Raw genomic sequence first — 27,688 nt, 5'->3', positions numbered from 1 at the left:
TAAGTTTTCACTCAATGTTGCGTAACTTTAAACGCGAAATATGGCTACAAAGATTTATATATTTTATGTTTTTTCAACATCTTAAAATGTGAAAAATAGAAGTAGAAGACCAACTACAAAAAAATAGCAAAAACTGAATTGTTTTTAAACTTTTAAAAAAATTAATTAAGATTAATTGGTTAAACAAATAGTATAGAATTTTGGAACCCCTCTTTTTTACCTTTTAAGCTTCATGTTGTTCAACGTCATCAAATTTGTGGTGTACGTGATGAACACGTGTATTTGTTGCACTTTTAATTGCAGCAAAATAAGAGAAAACTTATCGACTACTATTTATTGATCTAAGTTGCTTAGAGGGTAAAGTATAAGATAAAGTGTAAAGAAATAAATGTTTTTGAATCCTAATGTGATTTGATCATCAACTTTTATGTTTCATTTTCTAAAATCCCAAACAAATCATTTAGTTTAAAAAACGATCATGAAGTTAAGGATATACAATGCATACATTGTGGTCACGCTTTCGATTTTGTTTTCTGCAATAGCAGAAGAAGGGTTAATATTGTTAGATGATAGTTCTTTTGAACATTTAACTCAAGCTGCAACAGGTGCCACAACAGGAGATTGGCTAGTTTTCATGTAAGTCTTGCTTTTTAAATAATCGAATTTTTAATAAGTTTTACAGAATTAAAAATTGCATTAAAAATATTTTTATGATGGTAAATACATATCGAGGACTTTAGGAACATAGTGACATGAATAATCTTTAAAGCAATTATAATAAATTTTATAAAATTCAGTCATTAAATATTTAAGTTTTAACCCAATTAAAGCATGGCTAAACACGTTAACTTATCAAAGATCCTGAAATACACAGCTAAAGAGTATTTCACATCTTTTAGGCATTTTTAATAAATTTTATATAAATAAAATGTTTTATTTTTGTAAATAAATGTATCAAGCATGATCGATAAAAACAAAAAAATAATAGTAATACAGTCATTCAGTAATTTGTTTTATAAATAAGTTTAATAGACATGATTGATTAAAACAGTAATAATTCAATCATTAAATATTTTGTTTTATAAAGAAACTTATTAAACATGGTTGATTAAAAATAATGTTGCACAACTATTTAATGACACAAAAATATAATTATAAAAAAATATAAAAATAAGATTTTAATCAATAAATACTCAAGTGTTAATCTAATTAAAGCATGGTTAAACATGTTAACTCATCAAAGAACCTGAAATGTACAGTTGATATATATATATATATTTATATATATATATATATATATATATATATATATATATATATATATATATATATATATATATATATATATATAAATATATATATACATATATATATATATATATATATATATATATATATATATATATATATATATATATATATATATATATATATATATATATATATATATATATATATATATATATATATATATGCTTGATGACTGATAATTGCATTTAGCATGAAACCTATAGTTGTAAAAAATATGTTTTATTTAATATATATATATAAATATACATACATACATACATACATACATACATACATACATACATACATACATACATACATACATACATACATACATACATACATACATACATACATCCATAGGTGTACACTGGATTTTTATATGTTTGAGTTTTGACTTAGAGGAATTGTCCAAACTCCAAACTTTTGTATGTTCATGCTTATGTCAAATGTAAATTTAATAGTTTTTATAGCGTTTTAAATTTTAAATTTTTTAAAATTTAATTTTTAAAATTTGTTTCACTAAACAGATTATTTAATACTAAGAAGGCAAATGTTTAAAACAGTTTAAAGTATTAAATATTCAATTTAAATAGAATCTGCAAACAAGAGCTAGCAACATTATTATTAACTAATTAACATTAGCGGTTTTGAAATATATATATATAAATATATATATAAATTCTAAATATATATATATATATATATATATATATATATATATATATATATATATATATATATATATATATATATGTATATGTATATGTATATATATATGTATATGTATATATAAATATATATATATATATATATATATATATATATATATATATATATATATATATATATATATATATATATATATATATATATATATATATATATATAACCCCTAACTGGTTGTCAGAAAGTTTTCTGTATTTTGTTGACAAAAAGTAAAAATTAAAATTCAAGACCGAAACTTTTTTTTTTATTACTTGAGAGACTGCCTGCCCTTACCAAACCCTCAGTCAATGTAGCAGCCCTCCATTGCGAGTCAGGCTATTTGTCAGTCGATGTAGCAGCACTTTGTTGTGAGTCAGGCCATGAGATAGTCGATGTAACAACACTCCGTGCATGATTTACAGTAAAAAAAATAAAAATAAAAACATTTTATTAAAATTAATAAAAATAAAAACATTTTATTAAATAAAATAAAATAAAAACATTGTTTATATTTTTAAAAACATTTAGAGTGTTTTTAAAAACACTCTGGTCAATTAAATTTGCGTTTTTACGGTTTTTTTAAAAACAATTAATTTGTAATTAAATTAATTGTTTTAACTTTCTGACAACAAATGTTGGACGAAAGTCAAAAGTAATTAAAAGTGACATATGTGTTGGCATAAGAATCATTTATAGAACTATATATATATATATATATATATATATATATATATATATATATATATATATATATATATATATATATATATATATATATATATATATATGTGCCTTGTTTTAAATTATTATACAAGCGGTAAGATAAAAAGAAATAATTTTTCAAAAAAAACATTAACTTTTGAATGACATTTATGTAAAAAATTTTGTTACGAAAGTTTAAATGATAATTATGTTAGATATAAGAGCTATTTACTAATGAAAAAAAATTAAATCAAATTTATTATTATTTTGTTTTTATTCTATTGTAATGATTGATTTTTTTGCTTGAAAAGCGCAAATTTTTTAAGCTTGAAGCAAAGATCATAATAATATAATTTAATTCTGATAAAAAATATATAATTTAATTTATAAGCAATTTAATAAAAAATATATGATTTTATTCTAAATATTGTTCAATATTTAAATTTTATTTGTTCTTGAAAAAAAATTAGCTCATTTTTATCGCAATTGTTTTTACGGTTTTCCTTCCTAAACAATTTCTTTTTACTCAATTAAATTTTAAATGAACGGTTGCATCAAAAATTTGCACAAAACGTAAGGTAAACTTTTTTTTATAACGCGAGTTAAATCACACCAATTATTTTTTAATAAATGATACAGAGATATAATTTTTATAAATTTTGTTTAAAAAAACAATCTTTGCTTTTACAACAAAATCGTTAATTAAATAATAAGCTTTTAACAAATAGATTAAATGAAGTAACGTATTTTTTTTTATTTGTTACTTGCTAACTTTTTTTAAATAAAAAATCATTTGTATTTGCAAAGCCTTAATTAGAAATATAAGAAATAATCATTTAAAAATTCCAAAATTTAACATTTTAAATCATTTATGCAAATGTCGAGAAAAAAAAGAAATTTGTTAATATCAAACATTTTTAAAAATGTAATAGTAAATTTAATTATTTAATATTGAAAAAAATTAAAAGAAAATAAAAATTCCCTCATAGTAATAATAAAAAAGAAGTTGAAAAACATTTAACTCGTTTTGCAGTAAATAATATCATTGCAGTAATTTAAAAAAGTTAATGTCATTAAAAAGTAAAGTGAATTTTATGATGTCAAATTCACATTAGGCTATTGCGTTAAGCATTTTTTATTTAAAACAAGGCCTATATATATATACATATATATATATATATATATATATATATATATATATATATATATATATATATATATATATATATATATATATATATATATATATATATATATATATATTTAGAAATGGTTATTTGTTTACTTATTTTATAGAGAAACTTCTATAGATTTGGCTAAATATTAATAATAATAAATAAAATAAATATATATAATTAAAATAAATATATATAAATAAATATAATCAGTATAAATATAATTATAACTTTTAGCTAAATTTTTTTAATTCACCTCCATAATGCCAATAAGACCATTACAGTCAGATGGTTATTTTATTGTGGTTACAACTAGTGATGTACCGATAACACTTTTTTGGCCGATGCCGATACCGATGCCAATGGATAGCGAAAGGCCGATACTGATGCCGATACCGATGAATTAACTAATTATTAAAGTTTTGAAGATATAAAGCCATAGAGCTTTTTAAATTGGGTAAATTTTTTCATGTAATCCATACTGGTGAACAAATACTTGGACCCAAATAAATAAACTTGCCTGTAAACAAAGTCAAAATAAACAATTTTTCTAAAAATTCTAAGCGATGCATAAAGTTTAGATTATTTATTATTTAATAATAATCAAAATGCAGGATAAAAGTATTAAAATGCCATCGGTAATGCATATCGGTAAATTAATAAAAAAAGGCCGATGCCGATACCGATTCCGATTGTACAAAAAGTGGCCGATTAAGCCGATGCCAATGCCGATTAATCGGTACATCACTAGTTACAACCCTCTCTCGACTTTATAACTTTGAAAAACTTTGACGAGCAAGGCAAGTGCGCAGAGAAACAAGTAGAGCATGGTAGGGATGTAGTGGGGATCGAACTCGGAGCTTCAAGCTAATGAAACAAGCACTCTCTCAAAAATTTATTTGAAAACGCTTGTTTATTACTTTAATAAATGAATATCTGTAATATTCAAGTTCAGAGAAAATTTTTTTAATTTTAAGTCAAGTGTTAATAGCTAAATGATATTTTATTAAAAAAAATATTTGTAAAATTTTTTTGAATTATTTAAAATTTTTATAAAAAAAAAAAAATTTATAAAAATTTTAAATAATTAAAAAAATCATAATAGTTAAAAATTACACATCAAGTGAAGTGTAGTTATATAAAAATGATTAAAAATAAATATGTTAGATTAACAGCATAAAAAAATGAAGTTTATTAAAAAAGTGCAATTTTATTGTTTTTGACAATAATTATTATTTAATAAGATTTTTATAATATAGTTACATTTTTTAAATATATATATATATATATATATATATATATATATATATATATATATATATATATATATATATATATATATATATATATATATAATATATATATATATATATAGATAGATAGATAGATAGATAGATAGATAGATAGATAGATAGATAGATAGATAGATAGATAGATAGATAGATCGATAGATAGATAGATATAGATATAGATATATATATATATATATATATATATATATATATATATATATATATATATATATATATATATATATATATATATATATATACATATATATACATATATACATATATATACATATATACATATATATACATATATACATATGTTTGATATATTCAGTAATCAAATTAATACATGTTAACCACAATAATGTCATAATAATAAAGTTTATACATGTATGTATTTAAATGTTGAGTTATTAATTTGATAAAGAGACTTTTCCAGGAGTGTCTCTATGCTGATTAACAGTTTATCACATTGAAATCCAATCTTTAAATGCATTCAAAGTTGAAGTATCTACCGCATGCTGTGTGAGAGAGTTCCAATAGACTGCAACTCTGTTTGTGAACTAGTTAGATCTTGCGTCATATCATCTTATGAATTGACAGTCAAGCTGATCGTCATGGCCCCACAAATTGTATATCTCATGCCCAATAAGTTGGTGCTGTGGTACCAAAAAATGAACTTCTTCAATGTTGTTAAGTATCTAGAATTGTTGGATTATATCTCCATGGAAACAACCTTCTTTGAGAGTGGTAAGTCTGAATATTTGCAGATGCTTTATTTTATCAAAATGCCTGATTGATGATATTGTCTTGGTGATGCAGTCTTGAATATCTTCTGGTAACTTAATGTCTGGTGCAGCTTTTCCAACTTGCACTCTGACTTTCAGGTGGTTTGAGATGAGAATTTCAAGGTCACATTCAATAGTTATAGTTGCAAGTGTGTGACGCATTCCATTAAGGGTTTTCATGGAGTACTGAAGTGATGAACGTTTTTTAGGACAACCAGCATGCATGTTTCTTAGGATGACCAGTATGCATCACTTTACATGAATGAATCTTAAAATGTATGAGCCAAGTGTTTGACCATGTTACCACATTATCAATGTCTACGTGCAGTATTGTGATGTCATATGCTGTCTTTATGATGCTGATAATTTTGCTATCGTCAGCGTACACCATTGTCTTGTGAGTGATACTATTAGGAAGATCATTTATAAACAAAATGAAAAGTAGTGACCCTAAGACAGATCCTTGAGGAACTCCACTCATGACTTTCTGAAACATGGTCTCCTAGAACAACACGTTGCTTACATTCTTTGAGCCACATTTCAATCCAAATTAGGAACTTGTTGCAAATGTCATATGCTTTCAGTTTGTGCCGAAGATGTTTATACAGAACTTTATCAAATGCCTTTGGTGTCGATAATATCAGCACTGTAACCCTGATGCATAACCTTGGTAAGTATATTAAGAGCTTCAAGGAGATTAGTCATATATCCCTTTTTTACAAATAAAACCATGTTGATGATTGGATATTTGCGCCATAATATGTTTGTGAATTATTCTTTCCATAACTTTGCATGGTATTGAGGTGAGGGAGACTGATGGATAGTTAAAATCTTAAGCTTGCTGTCTTAAATATTAGAGTGATGTTTGACTTCCTCCAATGGTCAGGTACAGTGCCAGACAATAAGGATTGTCTAAAGATAGAGTGTATAATAGAGGTATTATTTGCACGTTGCTTTTGTTCTAGATTTTTTTTAAATAACCTAGCTGATCTCTGGATAAAGCATGTTCAACTATATTTACAATGTACTTTGTACCTTGCCTCAGGACTTTGTCTGAGAGTGAGAGGGTTGTTGTTTGTTGATATAGGTATGTCAACAATATTGTGATAGTTGTTTGCAGTAAATAACTTGCCACTGCCAGTCCCAAGTTGTTATAAATAAGAGATCAGATCAAAGATCAGGTGCTTCTTATAAGCAATCAAAAAGCAAAGATTTTTTGTCAAGACTAGAGGATAAAGTTGAGTTGTCAGCAAATAGAGGTGAATTTATGCATACATCATATGGATATATATAGATATAAACATATATGCTTGCTATTTATTTAGATGGCATACAGTATCCTTAGTATTTATATAAGCTTAAGTATTTATATCGTGTAGTATTTGAGAAGATGATGATCAGATAGATGCATGGTATGACTATAACAAGACACAAAAAAGAGCCTCAGACAGAGATTACAAAAAACATTGTGTCAAACAGTGTTTATCAGAAAATATTAAAATGGTTTGGTTATCAGTATGTGTTAGGAGGAGGAGGTTTAGCAGCTTTAGGAGAAAACAGTAGTTAAAAGTAAGAAAACTTGAATAGAGTGTGTTACATATGGTATGAATGAGCTTTGAGTTAAAGAAAGAAGTTGCTAGAGATTGTTTATATAAGAGAAACAGCATAAACCCATGTCCCTGGTAGTACCGCGATCAACTTGTTTCTCTCGGAGCGGCCTTGTTCGTCAAGGTTCGTGTTTCGGAGTTATAGAGTTGGGAGAGGGTTATAACCACAAGTAGCCTCCTCATCTGTAGTGACCTTCTTGGCCTTGGGGAGGTGAATTACAAAAAAAAGATGATGAGGGCTCAAATTTCATGATGATGATGATGATGTTGATATAAATATACATAAATCTTTATATAAAATATAACATGAGTTTTGGATTAAAAAAAAGTATACTGTAGGATGTATCCAACCCTCGAAATTAGGAAAAATGAGGTCGGTAATAATTTGCTGACCTCAATCTTTTAGAGGTCAGCAAAAATTATTTGATACAAAGGTCATACCATAAAACATAGAAACAAGGTCAGCAATTTGTCGACCTCAAACACTTTCAGGTCGCCATTGCCGAATGCCTACCCTAATTCCGAGAGTTGGATGTATCAATGTCTATGTAGCTCTTTTCACAAACCCAGCCCTGGCAATTTATTATCAAACCTGGCCCGAGTCAAATTTCAACCATGATCACTTATTAGTTTAAATAACTCTGCTTGATCAAGAATATTTTATTTTAGAATAGGCTCTGAACCTTTTTTTTGTATGTAATTTTTTTGTAACTATTGCATTAAATGTAATTAAAATATATTACCAATTATTAATTTATAATATATTATAAATTAATAAAATTGTATATATATTTAGGGTGTCCCAAAAAAACAACATTTTTGAAAAATATATGCTGCCACCCCCTTGATGTGTTCTATATGATAAAAAAACACTAGATTAAACAAATTTTTGAATAAAAAATATTTTTAGGGGTTCCTCTGAATATTTAACCCTTGAATATTTAACAAGTTTCTAATATTATCAACAACAAAAAAATGTTCTTTAATAGTTCATCATGTTGGGTTTCAAATTAAGTGAAATAATTGAGAAAATTTTAAAAAAATGTAATTATTTTATAAAAAACTTATTGAATAATAATTATTGTCAAAAACAATAAAATTTTTAATAAACCTTTTTTTTGATGAACTTTTTGAATTTTTTATAAACCTTTTTTTTAAACTTCATTTTTTTATGCCGTTAAATCTAAAATATTTATTTTTAATCATTTTTATATAATTACACTTCACTTAGTGTGAAATTTTTAACTATTATGATTTAAATTTTTTTTTTTTTTAAATTTTAAATAATTAAAGAAAAAAAATATTCTCTGAACTTGAATATTACAGATATTCAATTATTATAAAGTAATAAACAATTGTTTTCAAATAAATTTTTGAGAGAGAGAGTGCTTATTTCATTAGCCTGAAGTTCCGAGTTCGATCCCCACTACATCCCTACCATGCTCTACTTGTTTCTCTGCGCGCTTGCCTTGTTAGTCAAAGTTTTTCAAAGTTATGAAGTCAAGAGAGGGTTGTAACCACAATAAAAATAGCCACCTCGACTGTAATGGTCTTATTGGCCTTATGGAGGTGAATTAAAATTATTTAACTAAAAGTTATTATTATATTTATTTATATTATATACTTGTATTAATTATATATATTTATTATAATATTTTTTTTATTTAGCCAAAACTATAAAAGTTTCTCTATTAACATAAATAACCATTATCCTTTATACTGCTTATTATTTCGATGTTTTTGATTTTTGTTTTCTTGTTTTTTAAAAACAACCATAAGTCATTTATCTTTTTTTATACTGCCTATTATTTCGATGTTTTTGATGTTTGTTTTCTTGTTTTTTAAAAATTAGGACGCCTAGTGTTGCGGATTGTATCAGTTGTGGAAAAATTGAAAAAGAACTTCTTCAAATCAAAGAAAAGTAAAAAATTTTCTTAGAAACAATAACAAGATTGAATTAAATCCTTTAAGATTGATATTAAGTCAAATTAAATCTTTTAATTTTAATATCTCATTTTCTGATTAAATTGTTTAAAACAATTATACAAGCCTTCTCAGAAGACATCTGCGGTTGCATGCCTTATATGACCACACATAATATTTTGTTTTGATAATTAGACCATATCTCCTTGCATGTTTTAAGTTAGCTCATTTGAAAAATGTGCTAAATAAACATCTAAAATTAAAAATAAACTACAAACTGGGAAGAGAAATAAAAATTAGAAAAGAAAATACATAACTAAAAAAATTAAAATATTAACAAATGATAAATTGAATAAAAATTAAACCAGAAAAAAAAAAGCATAAAATTATTATATGTTTTTATTTTAATTTAAAAGTGTTTCGCTACGAAGAATTTAGAAAAAATGGTGTTTCAAAGTTATTATATCCATGTTTAATTACTTTGAAACTTAATTATTTATAAATTTGAAACTTTGATATTTTCTAATGACAACAAAGCAAGTAAACCATAAAAAAGAAATTATTCGTAGGATTTGAATCCTAATCCAATATCAATACAACACTCGCGCCTCGTAAATGCCACTATCAATTGATCTAAGCGCTACGTCAACATGGTGGTATAGGAAAAATTATTAGCTTTAAACTATTAATTGAAACTAGCTGAGATCTGACTCGTAAAAACACAGGTCTTTGTAAGTCTATTCCAAACCAAACTTTTCTATACTTCTTCCTTACATATCCTAGCTTTCTGGATCCGTAAAATACAGGTCTTTACCAAACCTATTATTTCTATACATATCTATTCCCCGGCAATTATTTATATACCTATTCCTCATTTACTTTAATATTTTTTAGTTATTTATTTTTTAGTTTATTTAAAAAAAATAGTAATATAGCAAAAAAGATTTCTAAAATTTGAAATAAAATTTTAAAGTTTTCTCATTTTGTAGATATATTATACTCGATTATTCCATATAATAAACTCAACATATGCCAAAGATGTTTACACTTACAGACGTTTGTACGAAACACTATACAAATGGAACTAAGAAATCTTAGACCAGTAAAACATAGTCATAAAAAAAGTTCATTCTTATGATTATGATTAAAAACTTAAGAATAATAGCCTTTGCTATTAAATGCTAATCCAAAAAAATTTTGCGCTTTGATGTCAGTTTGTGGTAAAATAAACTTATGCGTCAAGTTTCCTTTGCATTTATCTTACTTTTTTTGATTTATTTTAGTTATGTTGCATACAGTTGCACAAAAAGATATAAAACTGGTACAGATATATCATTTCACAGATAAAAGTTTGTATTTATTACAATAGTAATAAATAAATAGTTTTTGTCTTTGTTAGAATATATCCCATAAAAGTATATTCCATATATCTTTAATAGAAGGAGTTTTCTTAAAAAATTTTAATAAAATCTTATTTCTAGTTTGTTTTTCTAGTTTTTTTGCCACAAAGTAACGTCACATACGCAAAAAAAAATTGTGGCTTCAACAATTTACAAAAAAGCCGCGTCTATTTTTAATGGTCTAAGAAGCAGGTGACATAATTTCAGCAATCAAGAGAGGGGCAAATCTAAAACTGAAGTTTCAAATTTTCCACTTGGATGAGACAATATGTTTCGTGTTTTTTCAATCTTGTCAATTTTTCAGATATAATAACATACATACAAAAAATCAAGACAAAACAGCTTGAGCAAAAAAGACTTGTAGTTATTAGAAAAGTTTACTTATATTGCATACGATCCTGAATAAAACGTTTTATAAGTGGATTTTTTACATTTTATAAACAGTATATATAAACAAGTAACATATTTGTTTATATATATTGTTTATATAAAGGTGTTTTAAAAAAAAATGTTTAGGCACCAAACCTGCCTATACAATAAAGTGTAAAAAAAATTAGTTTATGTTAAAAAATGATTTATGTTTCTTTGCAAACACCAATATACTATACTTAAAATTTCTAAGTTTTACTGAATTAAATTTAACTAATGAATTTTAATTTTCACTGAACTGCAATTACTTTTAATTTTTTTGGTTTAGTGGCTTTTGATAATAGCTTTTAAATTTTGCATCTAATTCATTTCAATATATTCGTTGTATCATCCATATAATTATAGTAAAAAGATAAATGTAGCAAAAAAAAACTTTTAATTGTCAAAAGAGAGTTTTAAAGTTTTTTTGTTACTACGGGTTTTTTTTTGTTTTTTTTTGCCTCCACAACAGCGCCATCTAGAGTAGCAGGGCTGTATTATTAAATTTTTTCTTTATTAAGTTTCAGTAAAAAAAATTTTCAGACCATCCACAGTTTATTATAACTAATTACCTGAGCACATTAATAGCATTAGTATCTCAATCATGACACATACGCAATAATTTTTTCTTCCGGCGTTTTGATGTTTTTGAAATTTTTAGCTTTTTTTAAAAACCTTTTCGTTACATCATTAGTTTTTTTAGTTATAGCGTTACATATGATTGTATATAGTCTCTATAAAACTTCAAAAGTATTTTGTATTTTAAAATAATTGAAAAAAAAAAGTCACAAGTGGTAGGACTCGAACCACTGGTTTTTTATTCAGAAGCTCTGCACGCTATCCACTAGGATACGTTGGCACATTGATAAACAAAAATTTGTAAAACTATATAATAACTTTTTAAACGGAAATAAATGCTATAGATCAAAATTAAGCAGATGTTGCCACAATGCAGTATTCAAGTGAAAGTCAAACTGTAAAACTTGATACATGTTTTAATGTTTTAACATTACATAATTTCAAGATTACATAAGTAAGATATTTGCGTACATTTTTGTTCACATTTTCTTTTAACAAAAGTACTGCGACTCTTGCCACTACCTCGGTTGCAATGGCCGCCAAGGGTTTCGTGTCAAACACCCTCGAAGGGGCACTACTACTACTAACACTATTAGGTTTGGCAATAATATATATATAGAGATGCTTTTAAATTAAATTAAGTTTGAACTATTAATTGACATGCTTTTAAATTTAAAAATGTATTAGTTTCATGCTTTTATTTTTTCTGATTTATCCTTTATTTGTTTTATCATTCATTAAGTTCATTTCACTTTTCAGTTTATGGTTTGTTTATTTTTAATTTTCTCTTTAAATTAGTTTAATTTTTCTGTACATTTTTTAAAAACATGTGAATTATCAATATTTTCAAAAAACCTGTTGTTCAAAAAAAGTTATATCAGGGTTCCCACTCCTTCTTAAAAACCTTAAATGTCTTTAAAAAAAAAAAATCTCCTTCAAAGTCCTTAAATAACCTTAAAAAAAGTTAGAATTTGGCTGCTCTCCTTAATTTCTCTTTACTTTCTTTTTTTATCATTAAGAAAATTTTATTAAAGTGAATAGATCATGTTTATTAACAAAAAAGCAAATATTACTTCTTTGATTATTTGAAGTCCTATACTTTTATTTTATATATATATATATATATATATATATATATATATATATATATATATATATATATATATATATATATATATATATATACACACACAGTGAGAACTGAATTTAATCGTACAAAGTAATTTTTCAATAAAATTAACATCTTTGAATAAAATACTGTATCAAGCAGTAATTATAAAGAACTTTTTTTTTCTCCAATTATTTATTTGGTAAAAAACCTTCAAAAATATTTTTAAATTTGCTTTTGAATTACCTGGTTAAGAATTTGAAACAAAAAGAAGGGGATAAAAACACTTGCACATAAATTAAAATTGTAGACATATGTGTATATATATATATATATATATATATATATATATATATGTATGTATGTATGTATGTATGTATGTATGTATGTATGTATGTTTGCAAGTATATATATATATGTATGTATATATATATGTATGTGTGTGTATATATATATATATATATATATATATATATATATATATATATATATATATGTATGTATGTATGTATGTATGTATGTATGCAAGTATATATATATGTATGTATATATATATGTTTTTCTTTGAATATATATATATATATATTCAAGAAAAACTTGAAGGTTAAAGCTAAGAAAAAATACCAGTTTATTAAAATAACTGAGAAAGAAGTTTCAAGTTTTTGTATTTTATTAATATACTTTAATATTTAGTTAGTCCTCCTTTGCTTTAATTACATCTTACAAGTGTTTCGGCATTGATTCTACCAGACATTTGATTTGATTATTGTCAATATTAGACCATGATTTAAAAACAGCTTTCTTTAAATCTTATTTTTTCGTAAATGCTCTATTGCCTACTTTTTTATCTAATATAGTCCATAAATGCTCAATTGGATTCAAATCTGGGCTCTGTGAAGGCCGTTCTAAAACATTATTGCCATCATCAAACTGAAACTTTTTTTGATTTTCATCAAAAAAAGTTTTAGTCTTTTTAGCAGTATGTTTTGGATCATTGTCTTGTCGAAACAAAAAACTGTTTTCCAATCTAAGACTTTTAGCAGAAGATTTTAAATTTCGTTTCAATATATTGTTATACAAATCAGCATTCATAGTTTCATCAATAAATTCAAATTTACCAACACCATTCCATGCCATACAACCCCATAACATTACACTTCCACCACCATGTTTAATTATTCCTCTTGTGCAACTCAAATTAAATGCTTCACCCCTATATCCCCAAACTCTCTGTGCACCATCAGATTTTTTTAAATTTAACTTGGATTCATCAGACAAAAGTACTTTTTTCCAAAATGAGGCTGGCATTAAATAATACTTTTTTGCAAAATTCATTCTTCTCTTCATATGATTTTTTGTTTAAAATGTTTTTTTCTTCGAGCTATACATCCATTAAACCCTACTTTATGAATGTGATTTCTAATTGATGTTAGTGAAATTGTGTTTCCTGTTAAATTTTTCAAATGATTTGTTTTAAATACTTTTTGCACTTTCAACCCGATTTTTTTAAATCATTCTTAAAACTTCTCTATCATTTCGTGAGGTTGTCTTCAGCTTTCCCCCTCGTCCAGTACGAATTTCAAACGTTTCATATTGTTTGTATTTATTTATAATGGCCCTAACTGTTGTAAATGGAATATTTGTAAGTTCTTCAACTTTTCTATAACTGTTTCCTTGTTTAACCAAGTCTACAACAAGTTTTCGTTGAGTAGTATTTAAATATTTACCTTTAGGTGCCATAATGTTCAATGAACAGAGTTTTTAATTACTTTTTTTTATCAAAAATGTTATTAATTGTTGAAAATAATATCTAGAATATAAATTCTATCTAAATAATATCTAGAATATAAATAATATTCTAGAAATATAAATTCAATAATAAAATTGATATTTTATAAATTAAAAAAACCATAAACATTCATAACAAATAATAAAACAGTTTTGTACAATTAATTGTTGTGCATGCAAATTAATACCTCTGTAAGTAAAAAATCAAAAATTGTATAGCAAACACATTTTCTTATATTTTTACTGATTAATTATAAATAAGAAATAGCCATAATAAATTAAAAAAAAATTGCTTCAGTTAACAGGTGATGCGGAAGTTATCGGACAAAATAAAAACGTCAATAACTTATAAATAAAAAAACAAACTACTATAATATTTTTTTTAAATAAAGCATTTATCTTTTAATAAAAATATATTATTTTTTATATGAAAAAACACCACCATCCGCAATTGATCTCAATTTTGCTCTGACACCTTTCATATGCGACTGTAAAAAGTTTAAATCAATTTCTTGTAGTTTTAGTTTAATGCGATCAATCAAAACTTGCTCTGTTGAAGCTTGCCAATCTCCCTCGTAAACCTTCTGTGCCAAATGTCTTCAAAAATTTTCAATTGGTCGTGCTTGAGGCGCATTTGGCGGATTGGATTCTTTATCAACGTAATAGACGTATTGGTCCATCCAATTTAGAGAATCTTTAGAATAATGAGAACTTGCTAAATCTGGCCAAAATAAATAGTGAATAAATGGAAGAAGTCGTTTTTCTAAACATTCATTAATATAGATTGATGAATTGATCGCTACAGCCTTGGAAGTGCGAAACAATGACTCGGCCATACCACGGTCAGATATGGCTCTCCACATTAATAATTTTTTTGGAAATTTCTCTTTTCCTATAAAATGAACACTTTCTGGGCATGTCTTTTTGTTGTTTGTGTAGTATCCAGAATTTCTCCAGGCATGTTGTCCCCTGTAAAACAAAAGTATTTTTCGTCATCGATGACTAGTAGCGATTTTGTTTTATAGAGTTGGTTAACTAGTTTCCTGCTTCTTTTCTTTGCCTTTATTTGTTGTTCTATAGTGTATTTTGGAGTCTTTTCACGTTTTCTATATTTAATATTCATTTTTTTTTAACTGATGACCAATTGTCGATTGATTTACACCGAATTTAATACCTATTTTTCTCTGACTGACCCCTTTTCGATTGTTGACAAGTCTCGTTAATTCGGCTTTCTTTTCTCTAGTCCAGGATGTCGGACGACCAGGGTGCTTTCTATCAGAAAACGATTGAACAGTTTCAAGTCTTTTTAGGTTATCATGTATTATACTTCGAGCAAATCCTTCCTTTTCAAAATGATTTACGATTTTTTTTTTTTATATTAGGTTTATTTACAAAAAACATTTTTAGTCGCTTTCGAAAAGATTCTCGTTCAGCTGCATTTAACCTCATTTTAAATAATTGTGTTTGAAATAATAAAGTTTATATTTTATAGAACGTTTATGCCTACGCATAAAACCACAAAAACTAATTATTATGCTCAAATAATGAAATTAGGATTTGTCCGATAACTTCCGCATCACCTGTTATTTTCATTATTAATCAAGATTAAAGCAATTTTTAGCAAAATAAAATGCAAAAATTACTTTGTACGATTAAATTCTGTTCTCAGTGTATGTGTGTGTGTGTGTGTGTGTGTGTGTGTGTGTGTGTGTGTGTGTGTGTGTGTGTGTGTGTGTGTGTGTGTGTGTGTCTATATATATATATATATATATATATATATATATATATATATATATATATATATATATATATCTGAACAAGCTGAAATAGTTTTTTCTTTTTGATGAGTTTTACAATAAATAGTTGTAAAAAAAGGTCTAATGGACACATGTGCGATACTGTAATGAAGAGAGTAATACTGTTTGTACAAGATATTTTACTTTAGAGTTGAAAATAGAGGTGATATAAAAGATAACAAGGATGCATCCCTGACGAGCAATGCTAGCCGTTTTTTATCAAGCTCTCTGAAACATCATTGGTGAACATATTTTGGCTCTTATGATTGAGTTTTACCTACATTAGTCTGCCTCTAATTGGAACTGCCTTTAATTGGATCTTATAACACTGTGATTTTTATTATCTTTCTACTTTCCCCTTTTGGTTTATATGTGTGTGCATATATGTATATGTCTGTGTGTGTGTGTGTGTATATATATATGTATGTATATATATATATATGTATATATATATATATATATATATATATATATATATATATATATATATATATATATATATATATATATATATATATATATATATATATATATATATATGTAATATGTATGTATGCAAGTATATATATATATATATGTATGTATATATATATATATGTATATATATATATATATATGTATGTATGCAAGCTTGTGTATATATATATTAATATATACATATATATATATATATATATATATATATATATATATATATATATATATATATATAAATATATATATATATATATATATATATATATATATGTATGTATGTGTTTATGTGTATATGCATGTGTGTATGTATATGTATGTATATGTATGTGTATATATGTATATATATATGTATATATATATATATATATATATATATATATATATATATATATATATCAAGTACTTTATTTTGTTTTTGTTTGTTTATACATAGTTTTATTTCATTGTTATTAATTTTGTTAATGTTTTATATTTTCAATATTTATTATTTTCTGTTAACATCAACATCTCTAGCTTGATCAGGTTCAATTCCCTCTTTGAGCAAATACATTAAGTTTTCTATTTCATGTTCTGTTTTTTTAGACCTTGTACATTAGCCATGATTTTTCATTAAGAGTCTGAGTTTATAATTTCTATTACATACGTGATGTCTAAATTATCATCATTATTATAATTTTTTACTATATGCTTCACTAGAGTGTCTTTGTTTTGTTCTGAACATTTGTTCAAAATATCTTTTTATTTATTTATTTTTTACCCTTTCTCTCCTAATTTTTCCCTTATTTCACTTGGGCTTGACAGCTCGGTCATGTCCTTTAATGCATATTTTTGCATTTTTTTAAAAAAGTCTGGCCAGAGAATTTGGAAAAACTGCAACCACAGGTATTAATATTTTTAAATCTTGCATGACTGGTTTGATAGAAATCAAACCAGTCATGCAATGATTGAAAAATGGTTTAGGTGTCTATGGATAGCCCTAATGTGAATAAACTGTTTTTGACAATGCTCAATGAAGAACATCAAAACAATGAATTAAGTACAATCATAGTCATTATTGTGGTTTACATATTATCAATGGATTACAAACTTTTTTTTAGTTTCTTTAAACTGATAAACCAATATTTTTTTTAAAACTACTACGCAACTTCTAAGCTATTAATTTATTTGATTAGAAGTTCCTGCAAATGCCAAAACTACGAAGTCTTTATTAAAAATAGATTTATCTAATTATGCAAACTGACTTTCAACCATTAAGATTGATGTTGATTTTTCATTAGTATGATCTCCAGCAATTTTAGAGTAAGGGAAAGATTACTGATGCTCAAATTGATAAGTTCAAGAAGGAAATATGTGATTTTCTTGTCTTAATGTGTACTTATATCATAAAGAAAAGCTTTTTCTCTTCACTGTTTGATTGCTGTTTGATGTCTGATGACCATTTATGGTTGAATTTCCAAAAAAAATATGAATATATCTTTTACAAACTTTTGATGAAGCTTGTTACTTATATATTGTTATATATTAATTTATATTAGTTTATCTGTTTATATATAAAGTTTATTAAAAAAAAGAAAGATTCTGTTTTTAATGTAATCGCATCCTCCTTAAATTCTCCTTATTTTTTCTTTTAAAAAATTGTTGCTTGCAACCGAATCTCCTTAAATATTAGCAAAATATCTCCTTAAATCTCCTTAAAATCCTCATTTTTAGCCTCAGTTTTAATAGTGGAAACCCTGTATATGCGTGGTCATACAAGGGGTGCAACCACACACATCTGAGAAGGCTTGATCGTGTCTACCATAACTTGAAAAAAATTTAATTTTAATTTTGAAATTTTGCAAGCTTTTGATTTCTTTAAAAATTCTGTCAATAAGCAATAAAATTCACAACATGAATATTATTTAAATTTATATTTTACGTAGAGTAGTCTTTGGCTCTTACAATAATTAAATTTTGTGGGATCTTATCTTTTCTAAAAAAACTTCACATAAGACCTTAAATTCGTTATTATTCTAATAATAGTAAGTAAACAATTCAATGGTTTTATAGCTACAAATTCTAACTTTATGAAGTTTTTAATTTATAGGTGACCATGGGTCACGGGTGATATTATTTTAATTTACAGGTGACCATGGGTCATAGGTGATATGATTATGGATACATTTGGGTCATGGGTGGTATTTTATACATGGGTGACCTACTTAAAGAAAAAAGTTTTTCAACAGAATGTCTTGAATTTTGATGTGTCAATACTATATCAAATCGAATGTATTCTGAAATAGATTTTTCATTTCATGGAATATTTACATGTAGTACAAGTACTAATTTTAAGTAAACACCATAATTAAAAACTAAAAAAAAAAGTGTAAACAGTTCAATACTTAAATTTATACTTAAATGAAAAACTTTATGTAATAATAATAAAGTAAGAAGTTTTATATATTTAAAACAAAATATACTTATTCAATATACTTCTAACATATAAGATTTTTATATACCTAATTAAGATATAGCAATAAAATAAAAGTAGATTATAATTAGGGGTGTACCAGAACCCAATTTGCCAGAAATGTTAATAAATTTCCGGCCAGAACAAGAATTATTTTATGTAATTTTTTATCTTCAGAATTGAAAGTGAAAGCCTGCACCTCAGCATTGTGGCTGTAATATATATTTATAGCCTATAATATATATAATCTATTTCATTAATTTGATTTTTGTTTCGTTTAAATCTAATGTTGTTTTTATTTGTTTCTTATAGTTTTATTTATTGAAAGTTATAACCTCTGTATAATATTTATATTTAAAATTATTTCTTTGTTTTCTACTTTTCCATTTAGGTTAAAATTGGAATATTTACTGAATTATACTTTTGAACTATTTAAAGTTTAAGCAACATTTAAAAAAACAATTCTTAGAGCCAAGTAACATTGTAGATAAAAAAAGAGCTAGTTTGTTTACCAAAACTGGATAGCAACTCTTTTTTTTTTTTTTTTTTTTTTTTTTTTTTAGATTATTCACCTCCCCAAGGCCCGAGGGGGTCACTACAGTCAAGGAGGCTACTCATTTTTTTGTGTTTTTATTATTTTTATTTTTTAGTTGTTATTCGTGGTGCAACCCTCTCTCAACTCTTTAACTCCGAAACACGAGCCTTGCAACCGAGCAAGGCCGCTGCGCGGAGAAACTAAGTTGAGCGCGGTACTTCCAGGGACGTGGTGGGAGTCGAACTCCGAACCTCTCGCTTACAAAGCGAGCGCTCTTACCACTACACCACATACCGCATTTTGCACCACAACATTTCTAAACCTCTAAAAATCCTTACATGTTGTATTACTGCAAATAAAATTACACTGTAATTTTTAAGGAATTTGTATTTTTCACCTAGGTTTACCTATAGTTCTTCATTGCCCTGTAGGATAATGATTTTTTGATTTATTTACACAGTTTGCGTCACATGTCTAAATAAAAAAGGTAAAAAATAAATTCCGGCATTCTGGCCTGAAATATAGTAATTCCGGCCATAACCGGAATGACCTAAAAGTCACGAATTCCAAACTTAAAATAATATACAGTAACAACATAAATAACATAGTAATAATAGTATCAGTAATGATAATAGACAATAATAATAAAAACTCCAGTTATTGGTAATAATAATCAAAAAATAATAATACTAACAATAAAAATAACATTTTTATTAATAATTTTCATTATAGTAGCTGAGATGTTGTATTGCTAAAAAAAAGCTGTCATCATTGTTTGATGTATTTGCCATCTACTTTTGGTTTGATGTACCTGCCATCAACTTAGAATTATTATAATAATCATGATAAAAATAGTGCAATAATAATTTCAAAAGTTATTATAAATTTTTATACCAGCATAAAGTGAATATTGAGTATTTAAAAGGTCTAAAGTTTTTGCTTTTTCCAGTCAAATTTGATTTTTGTCTTTTACAAGTTTTTTGTTTTGTTTTCCACTTTTTTTGGCTTGGTAAATAAATTGATGGTAAATGATTTTTGAAATAAATGATGAATTATTACTAAATTCTACAAAGTTATGTTTTTATCATATTAGTCTAATCTATTTATCATACTAGTCTTATCTATTTTGAAATGGATTTCAATTGATAAAACAATTTTTAAATTTTGATAAAACAATTTTTAAATTACTTTGGCAGAAAGTTATAGTTTTTAATAAAGTTGTTGAAACTTTATGGTTGTTTATGAACTGCAGTTAATAAACAACCATAAAGTTTTTTTCCTTTATTAATTTTTATCACATTTTTTGATTAAGTCTAATTTTATTTCTTTTGGAAATTATAAAATTAATTATTAATAAATAATATTATGGTAAATGTATGTTGTTAAGGTGCAAGTTCAATTTTTATTTTTTTACAGTTTCAGAGTTTTTACTAGTTTAAAATGGTCGCATCCAAAATGACTAATAGTGATTTCAATTTGATCCAAATGATTATTGAACGAATGCTTTGTAACAAGTAACTAAAAGACAGTAAGATGAAAAATTATTATTTTCAAGTCTATAAAAAAGATTATTTTGAAGTCAAATTGCACTTTATTTGTTTTTTTAAATCCTTTGAAATTTATTCTTATCAACAAAACAAGCAATATTGATAATGTGGGCGTGGTAAATTGAATTTGAAAGTGTATTTGTTAAGGCAACTGTATGCAGGTGATATTTAACCACAAGGTTGATACCGTATTAGTAATATAAATTTTAAGCAGTTGATACAGGTTGGCGGTTTTGAATGATTGGAAAAAAATTTATCACTCAAAGTTAATGCTGTTCTCTATAATATATTTTTAATATATTTATACAATATGCATATAAAACAAACTTAAATACCATCAAATATGTGCAATTATTAACTTGTTATTTGTTTTTTTAATTAATTTTTTAAGAGGAATAAACTTATAGTTCTTTAAAATAAGAAGTTTAAAAAAATAATAAACAAAGTTTATATATGGAAGAAATTTTTATTATTCAATATTATTATTCATATTTTATTCTATTGTCATTTTAGTTAAAATTTTCATTTATATTTTATTTGACATAATTTGTAATTTTAATTTTTTTATATATTTGACATATTTTGTAATTTTAATTTTTTTATATATAATTATATATATGTGAGTGTGTGTATGTATATGTGTGTGTATGTATGTCTATATATATATATATATATATATATATGTATCTATCTAAGTAAAATATTATTCATATTATGTAAGATAAACTATGTAGTCTGACTTATAAATTAAGAAATAGCCTTTATCAAAATTTCAGAATTTTGTGGTTTCGCCACACTTTGACAATATGGGTAGACAAATATGTGCAACTACAGTATTGTGAATATTAATTGCATCAAAATTAAAAACAATAAAAATCCAGGAAATTTTAAATTTTCTTGCTCTAATAAAATAAAAACTCATGCACTAATATTTGATGTGTCCTCCTCGTGCTGCTATGACTTTCTGCACATGATTTGGCATGGAATCCACTAAATTTTTACAAATGTTTTGGATTTCTGTGTCTTCAATTCAAATCTGAAGGATAGTGGTGGTAAGCTTAGTTTTAGTTGTGCAGTCATGTTTTTGCAGTCTTTCTTTTTTACAATTGCCCAGAGATTCTCAATTGGATTAAGATCAGGGGAGTTGCCAGGCCATTTTAGGGTTTTGATATTATTTTTTCCATGACTTTCTTGACTTTTTTGGAAGTATGGCATGTAAATTCTGCTGTAATATTTCATTTGGAAACACTTTTAACATTTCTGGAATTAAATGTGTTTGCAGAACCTCAATGTAAGTGTCAGAGTTCATCATTGCAGTAACTGGGTAGAGTCTTCCTGATCCAAAAGCAGAGAAACAACCCCAAAACATCTTCTTTTCTGGATGCTTGGCATATTGTTCAATGTGTCCGGGTTGTATAGGCTCACCATCAGAACGACGAACAAACTATGACCGTTGGCCTTGCACCTCAAAATGTGATTTATCCGAAAATAAAACCTGCAATCAATAAAAAAACAAGTTAACTGTTATTAAGTCTCTTCAATTTTATACCTTCAATTTAAAAATAGTATGATATACAAATATAATAAATAAAATAGCTGTAAATTTATTAATAAACACATTTTGTCTTACCCTTCTCCATTGTTCTTTAGTCCACTTTTTGTATTCCTTTGCCCACAAGAGACGCTTCTTCTTCATGACATCTGTAAGTAATGGTTTTTTAGAAGGTTTTCTGGCAAACCTTTTAACAGCTATCAACTTCCTCTGCACAGTACTCGAGCAGACATGGATGTCATGCGTAGCTAAATCATTCATTAGTTGGTCACTTGTCTTTTTTGGATTTTTGATGCTCTGCAGCATCAAATATCGGTCATCTCTTTCTGAAGTCTTTTGTTTTCGACCACATTTTCCTTGTCTTAATGGTGATAAGCTTCCTGTTGTAATGTAATGCTTCTTAATCCGGCTAACTGTAGATGGGTTTACTGAACATAATTTGGCTCTCCCGTTTTTAAAAGATCTAAAATATTAACTTTACTTCAATATTCTGATAAATCTCCCGTTGAGATTTATCAGAATATTGAAGTAAAGTTAATATTTTAGATCTTTTTCTTGGTGTAATGTCCATCTTTATTTATTTACTTTATTTAAATTTATTTATCCTTCTAATCACAGTTAAATTATAGAAAACACAGTATAAAACAAAAAAGAAAAAGAAAAAAAGTTTGATGCAATTAATTTGCACAATACTGTATTAACTTATTTTTGTAAGCTAAATGGTAGATCATGGTTATTGTGTTTAATATTTTTTTGATTGTCAATAATTTGCACTTGTTTTCATTACATTCCATTTTCCATGTATAATATGATCTTACAATATGAGGAAGTATATTTTCTGGATTTTATTATTGAGTATATTTTTAGATCTTATAATATAAAAGTGTTTTTTTTTTGTTTTTTTTCAAAATCTTTTTATTGCATTTGTATTATATTTGCAATAAATCTTATATTTAAGAAAGTTAAATTTTTTACATTATATAGTGTTATGTTTTATTTTTTTTGATTAGATATCAAACTACAATGAGTGTTGCAAAGTTAAACCCAGATGCTAAAAGTAATGTTTGCAATTTTTAATTAAAATCATTAATAATTGCAACAATAACTAGGGTAAGGTTCAAAAACACATCAAGGTGTTATTTCAGCTTTTATATAATTTTAATTGACTTTTTTCTTTTTAAATGTTATCATTTGATTTTAGTAACGCTTCGAAGATTTCAAGTTAATAAACCAACCATTATGCTGTGAGTTTAAAATATTGGCTTTGTAATCATGTCTACTTTATAATCATACTTTATAATCAATCACTGTATGTCTACTTTTTAATTAAGTTTCACTTAAGACAATTTTTTAGTGATAGGCTTGTTATATTGACTGATTTTCATATATTAAGGTTTCGTCGGGGTTATCAATGGACATACAAAGGCAAGGAGACAGCATCTAGTATTAGTGATTACATAGAAAAAGGACATCTTTCTGATAAATATAAAACAGTTGCAAAACCATTGGACTGGTTGTAAGTTTCAAATCACTTTAAATTGGTATTTAAGAAAGTAAAATATTTTTAAAAAAGATTGAATAGGAACTTAATTCACCCCTTTCCCAAAAAAAGTGTCTGTTGTGTGATTTTAGCTGTCCGATTGTTTACAAAGTTGAGATTAAGACAAACGGAAATTCGTTATTACCATTTTTGATTGTTTTTTTTTTTTTATTTGTTTATTTCTAGCGATGTCTGGCAAGAAGATTTTATTGAAGAGTTAAAAGTATGAATTCTTTTAACTTACTTAGCATTTTGATGGTAGTAACATTTGATAGTAACTGACGTGAAATGATGCAAACAAACTATTTTTGTTTTTAGATGTCGTATAAATTAAAACGCCTTCCAAGCACTCACAGTCTTGTTGTTTTAAGCGTTGGGGTTTGCATTTCTTTTATTGTTCTTTTTCTTGCATGTGCGCCAAAGAAAAAACACGAAAAACGAAAATAAATATTTCTTTAATACTTGTGGGTTTTTTTGTTGTTTTTTTCTTCTTAAATTTTATTTAATTTCTTTAAATTTGTGTGTGCATATATATCATATGAGTTATACTGGATTAGACCTCATCTGGTATATATCCGACTGGATATTGCTCTAAAATATTATTTATTGTCAAGTTATTTTCTGTGTGAAAATTGCTAAGTAAAAACTATTGAATGCGCTAAATCGTTTTATAAACATTTGCGTCAATGAGTTATTATCACAGACTTGACACGACTTCTTGCTTCTATACAATAAAAAGCTTTATGTGTTTTTCTTTACGTTGGTACCTATTTAATAAGATATATTTTCTATTATAGATAACTATACATTTTTTATATTACAATATAATAAACTGTATGTATAAATATATATTAGAGTATAATAAAATGTGTATGGCCTACAGGTTATTAAAATTAACTCCATGCTCCTGCGTCATGCACATCCTGTTTATAACGTCATTTCCACGATTATTTGATAGGTCTGTACCATTAAAAAACTTTTCTTCGAAAGTATAGTAACCTAAGTTTTAAAATAAATTCTTTATATTGAGTTTTTAACAAAGCACATCTTATATCTGTATCATTAAGCCCCAATGCAAGATAAGCAAATGAGACCCTGCTGTATTCATTGGGGATCAAAAAGTTAGCAATCACCCTAGAGCAGCCGTAGCGCAGTGATTAGTGCGCTTGCCTCAGAAGCCAAAGATCCGTGGTTTAACGCCACCTCTGGGTAAGTTTTATAACATCGGTAAGGAAGGAGGCGTGAACTTGCTTTCACATGCTCTTCCGCGATGCTCTGTAATAAGACAGTAAGAACTTCTTGAGGCACCTACAAAAAAAAAAAATTTTTTAAAAAAAGGTAATTAATTTTTATCCACTAACAATTTTTTTTAAGCTTTTATTTCCTGTACATATAATGAGAATAGTTTTAATGACACCGATTATAGCGTATAAGTTGGAAAATAAACATTTAAAGCAAAAATGTTTTCAAATGAAAAAAAAAGGTATCTGGTTTTAGAAAGAGATAACTTAAACAGCTGAATAAGTTTAGAGAGGAATAGAATAGTCTCTTTTTAAAAAGTATTGGGACAAAGCGGCAGGAGTGCAGTTAGACTGGTGCAGCCGATACACCTCACGGGTGTCACTGAGTGTAAATTTTAAAAAGCACATTTATTCTTATTTAAATTTAAAAAAACACTCAAACCACCCGTGCGGTGTATTCATCTTACTACAGTCCTGTTGTTTTGTCCCAATATTTTTATTAGAAACCGTTTTATCCCCCTCTAAACTTATTTATCTTATCCCTATCTAAAACCAGATATCTTTTTTTCATGTTGCAAGTTTTGAATATATTTTAAATGCGCTATAATTTAGTGTCATTAAAACTTTTCTCATACGTAGATAAAAAAGATTTTATCTCGAGTTGTATCTAAAAATAGTCAGTAGATTAAACATTCGTACATTTCACTAAGTATATATTTTAACAGCTGATAAAATAATGCTTTTAATACATTTTGAATATTATATGTTTTATTTAACAATGAAAGTTATCTTTTTTTTTCAACAAAAAATGACAAAATTTACCTGGCGAGATTTTTTTAAATTAACCCGGAAAATTTTATTTAACCTTAAAATTTTTCTTTTTAGTGATTTTACAATAAATAATCAACATATATATATATACAAGAAAAAAATAAAAATATGTCCGCAGATACAAAGAAGACAGTAAAATCTTGTCAACAAGCACCGTTTTTGTATATACAATAAAAACTGTCCTTTTTTACAATGATCTTTATAAAATAAAGAGTTAACAGACAGGGGCTCAAAGAAGATGAAGATGACAATACGTCATCGCAATTTTTTCATAGAGTCCCTTTATACATTTTCAATAGAATATAGATATTAAATTAAAAAACCCTAATGAGCATAAAACTGCTGCGCTAATCAGTAAATCAAAAATAAATACTAAAATAATTAAAATTACTTGGTGATCCCTTTAAGCACAATTGATTCTCAAATTTTAAAAATTTCTTTTTTTATTAGAAACTTAAATAAACTTAATGACTTTGCCATACATTTGAATCCTTTTTGATAACTATTCCACATATTTGGTGATCGATATGCAATGCTATATTCAGCATATTTATTAAAGATTTGAGACAGTTTATATGAGTTACTTATATTTGCTCCTAGTTAATAGCTTTCATTTATGTTTATTTAAAACTTGTTATTAAAGTTTGCAGGAGAGAGATTATTATTGAATCGATGCATGAAAATTAAATGCTGATAGATATTTATTTCAAAAACATCCATCATTTTCATATCTTTCATTATAGGTTTGGCGTGTTCACGCTTATTTTTAAAGTAAATACTTCTACTAGCATTTTTTTGTAGAATATAAATTTTTTTAAGTTTTGATGGTTGCGTACTCACCCATGTTATGTTTGCATAGCTGATGAAGCAATGAATTAGTCCAAAATATATTAGTTTGAGACTTTGTTTATTGATATATGAGCGAACTCGATACATCATACCAATTATATTA

General features: G+C 25.8%; 1 protein-coding gene across 1 annotated transcript; it reads left to right on the top strand.

Moving 5' to 3' along the window:
• Positions 1-243: 243 nt before the first annotated feature.
• LOC100204250 (thioredoxin domain-containing protein) lies at positions 244-25,542 on the top strand. Its single transcript, XM_065814531.1, has 8 exons — positions 244-357; positions 465-636; positions 9,415-9,483; positions 24,135-24,181; positions 24,326-24,368; positions 24,518-24,640; positions 24,851-24,887; positions 24,983-25,542. The coding sequence occupies exons 2-8, from the start codon at positions 479-481 to the stop codon at positions 25,109-25,111; spliced, it is 606 nt and encodes a 201-aa protein (XP_065670603.1). The 5' UTR covers positions 244-357; positions 465-478; the 3' UTR covers positions 25,112-25,542.
• The last annotated feature ends 2,146 nt before the right edge of the window (positions 25,543-27,688 follow it).

The sequence above is a fragment of the Hydra vulgaris genome, chromosome 12 (assembly GCF_038396675.1).
Source record: "Hydra vulgaris chromosome 12, alternate assembly HydraT2T_AEP".
Lineage (NCBI taxonomy): Eukaryota > Metazoa > Cnidaria > Hydrozoa > Anthoathecata > Hydridae > Hydra > Hydra vulgaris.
Note: the sequence above shows the minus strand (reverse complement) of the source record. Positions and strands in the feature narration are given on the sequence as shown.